Genomic DNA, 9220 nt, shown 5'->3' with positions numbered 1-9220 from the left:
CGACCAAACAGGTAGCTACGAAACCACTCACATGCATCGAAAGAGATATTAATCGACCGAAGCACTGCCAGCAGGAGATCTAAATCAACCGTATTGAACGCATTACTGAAGTCCAATAATGCCAGGACACTAACATGTCTGTTGTCCATGTTAAAACGTATATCGTCGCATACTTTAAGTAGGGCAGTAGTAGTACTATGACCTCTCCGAAATCCTGATTGGAAATCAGAGAGTACATTGTACTCTGCTAGATACTTTGTTAATTGAAGATGGACAATACGTTCTAACACTTTAGACAGAAATGGAAGGATAGATATTGGACGAAAGTGAAAGAAAGATATGGGATTTTTGTTTTTGGGAATAGGAAGGATATAAGCTAAACGCCAAGTGGAAGGGAATTCATTATGGTCAAGGGAGAAATTGAAAATGTGAAATAATATAGGGAGAACATAATCTAACACAGCAAGTATCATTCTACGTTTGATTCCATCACATCCCGTGGCATCGGATCTTATTGCAAGGATGTTGGCCTTAACGTCACTAGCAGTAATTGGGGAAAAGTGAAAAGAGGGTCTGTTAGGAATAGGCAAGGATCTAAAATGATTTAAAGTACTAATTATATCACTGTTGTTCATTAGGACAGTACTAGCAAAAAATCCGTTCAGAGCATTGAGATCAACAGTATGAGGGATCCTGGATGCTTGTCGTCCAATACCTAGAGATTGTAGGAATTTCCATGTCTGAGAAGAATTGCTGTTCTCAATCTTATCTTGTATATATTTACGTTGAGCATCTCTACATACTTTACGGCACCGATTACGTAAACTCTTATATTTCACGAGGTTGTCAATAGTTGGGTTTAATTTAAATTTTGATTTAGCTCTGTCACGCTTCTTCATTAACTTCCGAATGTCCTGAGATAACCAAGGTGCAGGTAGGTGTTTGAGCTCGATGGGACGGAAAGGAGCATGTTTATCGAAGAGATCATTTAGAGAGGAGTTAAAAAGTTCAAGTTTCTCATCGATAGTAGAAGCGTTTAAAATTGAGTCCCAATTGATAGCACTAAAATCCTGCATAAATTTTTCGTTGTCAAAATGTTTGAAGCTTCGACGCATGACCACAGTGGGTTTAACTTTCGGCGGACGTACTTTGTACGACAGATATATTAGGTCATGGTACGAAAAGGCTTCAGTTCAGTTCAGGCTTAGTTGTCCGTGAATTTCAACATGCTCCAAGGATGAAACAAAGGATAGGTCAAGTTGGCTTGGGATGCAGTTGGGAAAGTAATGAGTGGCATTGGATGGGAGAAAATTTAAATTGGACCTATTAATTATGTTCAATAAGCGCTTGGCACGAGCGTCATTTTTGATAAGGCAGGTATTGAAGTCGCCCATAATAATAGCATGGTTAACATTAGGCAAGGAATTTTCCAATAGACTTTCGAACGTGTCGAAGTAGTCTATGTGGAGCGAAGGACTGTAAAAAACACCGAGTAGTACCTTAATGTGTCCAAATATAACCTCAATGAGTATGTGCTCGGCGGATTCAGAGTATTGGGAATCGGATTTATTCAGGATAGTGAAAGGAATGTGGTTACGTAAATAAATAGCAACTCCTCCGCCTCCTTTTCCAGTTCGATCATTGCGGATAAGATGAAAGTTAGGTAATGAGAAGGAGGATGAAGGAAGAGATGGCTTGAGGAATGTTTCGGAGATAAGGATAGCGTGAATATTAGAGTTGCCAAAGGAAGATAAGAGATCAGGATAGTGAGCTGGAATACTCTGCGCATTCAAATGAACAACATTAAATTTTTTTGGGAAAAGAGAGAAGGTTGAATCAAGAGAAGAGGAAAGCGGGATGTAAGTACTATGAAAACTGTCAGCCGAAGAGGAAAGTGATACAAAAGTGTTATCATCGTCTGAGTCAATATTCAGATCGATATTATTAATACTCATACTAAATAAATATAAATATATATATATAATAAATATATTTAAAAATAATATATATGTATATTTAAACAAATGTATATAACCCGTAAAAGCTAATTTTATCAGACAAAAACTTACACTTACCAGCACTCTAACACAAGTTGGTCATAGTTAAATGCATGAAATAGAACAAAAACAGTGCAAACAGCAACACCAAAGCATAGCAAAAACATCAAAAAAAAAAAAACATTTAGGCACAAAAATCAATCAAAGGATAGATAATAATTAAATCTCTTCGCTTAGTAGTTAGGTATATTCAGCGAATATTTAAACAATATGACATTTAAACATTTAAACACAATGACAAGTGCTTAAAATGAAAACAAATAGGTATTGATAAAAAACAAATAAATGAAGTTACATTAATTTACAAAATATATATATCTATGTTTTATCAAGAAATAACAGTAGATATATGGTATCCATATTTCTGCTTAAAACGGAACGCTTTTGTTTATGGCTCAATATTTGTTTACTCTGTAATCTCATTTGTCAGTTTGACCTTTGAGTTTGACAATCATTATAATGAATGTCGGTATCGGTAAATAAATAAAAGAATTGTGTTCGATAAATTATATCGCGAGTCGAAGTACTGAGATTTAATTATTATTACTCTATAATTCGAATGAGATCTCACAACATGCACACACCGAACAATGTGATTGTGACAAGTAACTAAGATAAATAAATAAAGAGATAAGCGGATAGAATTATTGCAACCGTAATGAAACAGATAAACAAACACCGCAGAAGCAAAATTAATATAAAACTATTTATTTATTTATTTAATATTTGGGAAACAAACAGATATAAAATATAATCTGATTACATAATACAATTTAAATATCACATTATCCAGCGAAGTTTCCACCGATTGATAAAACATAAAATGCACTCAAATATTTTAACACAATAAGATAAAAAATATTGGACAATATTAAAAGTATATAATTAAGTTAATTTAAGATTGTTACAAATATTATCTTTAAATTTAATCAAAGACAAATTAAATATATCAATGTTCCCAAAATGCTTATTATATTCGCGACAAGCTCTGATTAGAAAACAGTTAGCATTATGTGATGAATGACAAGTGGGAGTATAAAAACATAACGGTTGACGAGCGTTGGATCGTGGGCAGTTCAGAGACAACTTACTAAGTAGAAAAGGGGAGTCAACAATATTATTAATAATTTTATATAAGAAAACTTGGTCTCTCATAGATCGGCGTTTTGAGAGAGCTAATAAATGTTCATGGGTAGAATCGCTAGATTTAAAAGACAAATATTTTAAAAATTTGTTTTGGATCTTCTCAATTTCATTAATATGAATATTGTACTGAGGATTCCATACTGTAGATGCATACTCGAGTATAGAACGGACGTACGCGTTATAAAGCAGGTTAATAGTAGAAGTATTTTTAAATTCAGATCCTGTTCTCATGATGAAACCTAGCAAGCGATAGGCTTTTGTTGAAATACTTCTAATATGAGAACCAAAAGAGAGCTTGCTATCCAGTGTCACGCCTAAGTCTCTCACCTCGTTCTTCCTTGATATGTCGTTATTATTGACAGTATATTTATAAAGCAAAGTTTTACGCTTACGAGAAAAAGAAATTATAGCACATTTGTTTATGTTAAGATGAAGAGAATTTAATTTGCAGTATGTCTCTAACCTGTTTAAGTCAGATTGTAGAGCATGACAATCATCTAAAGATTTAATAGATTTGAAAATTTTTGTGTCATCAGCATATAAAAGAAAATCTGAAGACACAAAAACATTATTTATGTCATTTATAAATATATTGAAAAGTAAAGGACCGAGGTGAGAGCCCTGAGGAACACCTGAACTTATCGGTATAAAAGATGACAAATAGCCTTTAATAGAGACAGCCTGAGTACGGTTGCGAAGATATGAATCCAACCATCTGAGCAGGTCGCCGTGTATACCGAAACTTTCAAGTTTGTAAATAAGTATATTATGAGACACTTTATCAAAGGCTTTACAGTAATCGGTATACACGACATCCACCTGATGTCCTTGATCCATGGAATTAGAAACCTGATGCAAAAATTCGCATAAGTTTGTTTCAGTCGACCTTTTATTGATGAAACCATGTTGCTCATTTATTAAGTGAGGACGTATAATGGGGAATATTGTGTCGTAAATTATTTTTTCAAACAACTTCGCGATGCAGCAAAGTTTGGATATGGGCCTATAATTTTTTATATCATGTTTGCTACCGGATTTTAAAATAGGTACAATGTAAGATTTTTTCCATAAAGTTGGTAAACATCCGGTGTGGAGAGACATGTTAAATAATAAAAATATTGGTAACGCTAATGCATCACGAAATTGTTTAAGAAAACAGGGAGGTAAAGCATCGGGGCCGGTACCTTTGCATGTATCGAGGTTTCTAAGATAATTCTTGACAATTGGAATTGAGAGTTCAATAGAGTGTAGATCCACGAAAAATCGACTCTTCGGTGGCAATGAAAATGAACCTCCTTCCGGTTCAAACACAGATTGAAAATAACTATTAAACATGTTGCTAATCTCCTCGCCATCAGATGACGCTGTGTCCCCAAGAGCCATAATGTTTGGTAAATCGTTAGGACCTTCCTTTTTTGATTTTAAGAAAGACCAGAAATATTTGCTGTTACGCTTAATTTCGCATTCTGCGCGATCAATGTAAGCATTATAACAGTCGATTTCAACTATTCTCTGTCTATCCCTCAGAAGCAAAAATGTGTCGTAATCCTGAAGCCTAGAGTAAGTTTTCCATTTTCTATGATATTTTAATTTTTCATTAATTATTTTTATTAAAGGCTTAGTGTACCAGACAGGATATTTATGTGAGACATTGACTATTCTGGATGGTATATGTTGATCGATAATACTATAAACGATATTATAAAAAGTAGCCGTAGCAGATTCAATATCAAGATTTGAAAAACGAAATTCCCAATCAATTTCATTAAGAGACTTGTTAATTGCCTCATCATTGGCTTTATGAAAAAGACGGATTGAATGGGGAGAGTGACGCATTAATTCGGCATGTACTTGCAATGAAGATATTTCTAGAGCCGGGTGGTATTTGTCTTCATCGAGTAGGGGAAACGGACATTTAGAGACATTACAGGTTCGATTACAAAAAACTAAGTCTAATAAACGATCAGTACAGTTCCAAATAACATTATACTGCTTTAGATTGGAAAAAGACAGAAAATTGTGCAATATAGTTACTAATGAGTCTCCAAGAGAGTCGGACAACTCCATATAATCTTCGACCTGTATCCATTGCCCATTGCTTACATTAAAATCGCCCAGGATTAAATAAATATCGTTAGGTTTATCAAAAAGTAATTTAGAGATTAAATCAAAAAAGTAATTTTCGGACTCTACTTGCTGCGGGCAGTGAGGAAAGTAACAACAGTAAATGTTTAGCAAGCGTGATTGTTTAAGACGAATAGTAACAACTATGGCTTCAGCTGCAAATTGATCAAAAATTACCCTTTCAAAACTGTGTACTTCAAACTCACGACGTAATGCAACTAGCACTCCGCCGCCCATTTTATCACCACGACCCTCATAGTTGCGGTCGCATCGATATACAATATAACGATAGTCAAAAAGTTCAGAACTAAGCACCGAATCCAATAGCCAGGTTTCACTCAAACAGATAATGTCAAAATCGTTAAGAAGCAAGCTTTTATAGAATAAGTTAGTTTTGGTGCGCAACCCACGAACATTTTGATAATAAATTTTTAAATTATTATGATCCAACACGGTGACCGAGGATTATAAGCATAATTAATAAACACAAATTAAAAATAATAAAAATGTTCATACACTTGTCAAGCAAATAAAGTTTGGTAATCATTAGTTTGTTATAAAGTCGCAGTAATAAAGCATTTAAGGAAATTGTATTTAAATAAAATATATTAATTAAGATTGAACATAGAAAAAAGAAACAGCTATTTATGTATGCAATAAGTAAAACAAAAAATGACAATTGAAACATAATAACGCCTATTTGTTTTTTTTTAAATCATTGACATTCGCAATATGAATAACAGGGCTGGTGTCACCTTTTCTAACCATAATTGAGCAATTTTTGACCCAAACATATTTATATTTTTGCTCTTTAGATAAAGTTTTAGCCCGCTGTAAGAGCATTTTATTAAATTTAGTTAAGTGGTCATTAAAATAAATACGAGAGTCATTTTTTGCAAAGCCCAGATCACTACACATTAACTTCAACTTTTTCAGGCAAGCCAAAAAATCGTCTTTTCTATAGCGCGCTTGCAAACGGATAACAATGGGTTTGGGTTTATTGACTTGACTATTAGATGCGACACGTGTGACAAAATCAATATCCGAGGGCTTCAAGTCGAAACCAGCCTTAACAGCAATTTCCTCTGTGAGGCGAAGAAGGTTCTCGCCCTTCTTTTCTGGAATACCACAGATTTCAATGTTAGAGCGTCTCGCCCACTGATCCTTTGTATTTATATCCATTTCTATTTTTTCGGATACAGACTTTAAGTGTTCAACGCTGGTAACTAAAGCATCAAAAGCCTTGAACTTTGTCTCCATTTGAAATATTTTATCATTAATTTTATTGTGTTCGTCGTTGATAAAACCCATAGCTATTTTGATATCCTGTATTTCTTGTCTCAGTGAGGTAATTTCATTAGAGATGCTGCTCAAATCCAGTTTCATTGCACTAAATTCTGATTTAATAATATTCTGTATATCCCGAGATAGGGACTGCCCGATCTGGTCTTGATTCGGCCGAACACGCAGGGTTATATTGTCGTCGGCCGAATCCTCTTTACTATCGCTGACGTCAAGAGCATTGCCACGAACAGGTGTATTATCTATGACACAAAGATAAGGGATAATTAATAACATAAAACAAAAGAAAAGAAAGTATTACTTTTTGACGGTTCTTTTTGGCCTGATGTTGGAGATTTTCAAGTCTTTTGATGCCAGGGTGCCGCAGCTAGTAGAAGCAGTAGGAGTAGTGTTTACCTCTGTGATGTCGGTGGATGAAGTTAAGGACTTTAATTCAGCCATCGTAGAAATCCTCTTCTTAGTGCCATGTGACTCTAAAACTACCACAGTGCCGTTCCTAGTCCAGCACTTTGTGATCCCGAATCGCTGACGAGCCGCAACAAAAACCTCATGACGTTCTTTAGTGAGGAATTCAGATATAGTAATACCAGTATTCCTCAAATTGGTTTTACTGAACCAGACCTTATTTCTAAGGTCAATATTTCGGAATTTGATAAGAACGGCACGTGGCTTGTCAGAGCTGGAGCGGCCGAGACGGTGACAACGGCTTATATCTTCCACTTTCAATTCGGGGATTTTTAGATGTTCAGAAAGAATCTTAACGGTACCTGACACCAATTTTTCTGATTTGCTTTCCTGAATGCCGTGGACAAGAAGAATTTTTCTACGGGATTTCATTTCTAACTCATCATACTTGCCAGCCAAAAGCCCAAGTTGTAACTGAAGCCCCTCTAGAGCACCCATAACAAAACTTCTGAAGACACTGAATTGAGCCGCAATATTGGAAGTAGGACTTGTGGCCGGGATGGAAGCACTTTGAAGATTTTTTTGAAACTCGGCCATTTTATTATCAAAGTGATCTCTGAGTTCAAATATTGTGTGTTTCAAGGACTCCATTGTTCTGCTGCTGTTGTATTGTTTGAACAATTGGAAGAATTTTATGAAAATTTTTATTGTGAATGCGATAGGCGTTTAGTGTAGACTATAATTGTTGTCATTAAAGGAATGTAATACTGGTAAGTGACAAGACTTTCACAGCATATTTCTCATTAATTTAATTAAATAAAACGAGAGCATTAAAAAACATGAGTTCACTTATTTTACACCTACCCGCCTAGATATATTTTTTTAATGAAATAATAACTGTAAAAAATAGCACAATCGATGAGAAGTTAGCAATTTTTAGAGATCTGGCTGAGTTAATGTTTTCAAATGATAACGAGCAACCATCTGTACAAAGTTCGAATTCAGTTTGGTTTCTAGTTTCTTAAATATTTTCTTTAAATGAAAAAATAACTGTAAAAATAGCATAATCGATGAGAAGTTATCATATTTTGAGAGATCTGGCTGAGTTAATGTTTTCAAATGATAACGAGCAACCATCTGTACAAAGTTCGAATTCATTTTGGTTTCTAGTTTCTTAGATATATTTTTTTAGTGAAATAATAACTGTAAAAAATAGCATAATCGATGAGAAGTTATCATATTTTGAGAGATCTGGCTCAGTTAATGTTTTCAAATGATAACGAGCAACCATCTGTACAAAGTTCGAATTCATTTTGCTTTCTAGTTTCTTAGATATATTTTTTTAGTGAAATAATAACTGTAAAAAATAGCACAATCGATGAGAAGTTAGCAATTTTTAGAGATCTGGCTGAGTTAATGTTTTCAAATGATAACGAGCAACCATCTGTACAAAGTTCGAATTCATTTTGCTTTCTAGTTTCTTAGATATATTTTTTTAATGAAATAATAACTGTAAAAAATAGCACAATCGATGAGAAGTTAGCAATTTTTAGAGATCTGGCTGAGTTAATGTTTTCAAATGATAACGAGCAACCATCTGTACAAAGTTCGAATTCAGTTTGGTTTCTAGTTTCTTAAATATTTTCTTTAAATGAAAAAATAACTGTAAAAAAAGCATAATCGATGAGAAGTTAGCAATTTTTAGAGATCTGGCTGAGTTAATGTTTTCAAATGATAACGAGCAACCATCTGTACAAAGTTCGAATTCATTTTGGTTTCTAGTTTCTTAGATATATTTTTTTAGTGAAATAATAACTGTAAAAAATAGCACAATCGATGAGAAGTTAGCAATTTTTAGAGATCTGGCTGAGTTAATGTTTTCAAATGATAACGAGCAACCATCTGTACAAAGTTCGAATTCAGTTTGGTTTCTAGTTTCTTAAATATTTTCTTTAAATGAAAAAATAACTGTAAAAAAAGCATAATCGATGAGAAGTTAGCAATTTTTAGAGATCGTGCTCAGTTAATGTTTTCAAATGATAACAAGCAACCACCTGTACAAAGTTCGAATTCATTTTGGTTTCTAGTTTCTTAGATATATTCTTTAAATGAAATAATAACTGTAAAAAATAGCACAATCGATGAGAAGTTAGCAATTTTTAGAGATCTGGCTGAGTTAATGTTTT

The 9220-nt window shown here is 33.9% G+C and overlaps 1 protein-coding gene across 1 annotated transcript; it reads right to left on the bottom strand.

Moving 5' to 3' along the window:
- Positions 1 to 4803: 4803 nt before the first annotated feature.
- On the bottom strand, positions 4804 to 6905 carry LOC135194586 (uncharacterized). Its single transcript, XM_064220196.1, has 2 exons — positions 6005 to 6905; positions 4804 to 5968 (listed from the first exon to the last, which is right to left on the bottom strand). Exon 1 carries the CDS (start codon positions 6903 to 6905, stop codon positions 6024 to 6026), a length of 882 nt encoding a protein of 293 aa, XP_064076266.1. The 3' UTR covers positions 4804 to 5968; positions 6005 to 6023.
- Between the last annotated feature and the right edge of the window lie 2315 nt (positions 6906 to 9220).

This window comes from Vanessa tameamea, chromosome W (genome assembly GCF_037043105.1).
Source record: "Vanessa tameamea isolate UH-Manoa-2023 chromosome W, ilVanTame1 primary haplotype, whole genome shotgun sequence".
Classification (NCBI taxonomy): Eukaryota; Metazoa; Arthropoda; class Insecta; order Lepidoptera; family Nymphalidae; genus Vanessa; species Vanessa tameamea.
Note: the sequence above shows the minus strand (reverse complement) of the source record. Positions and strands in the feature narration are given on the sequence as shown.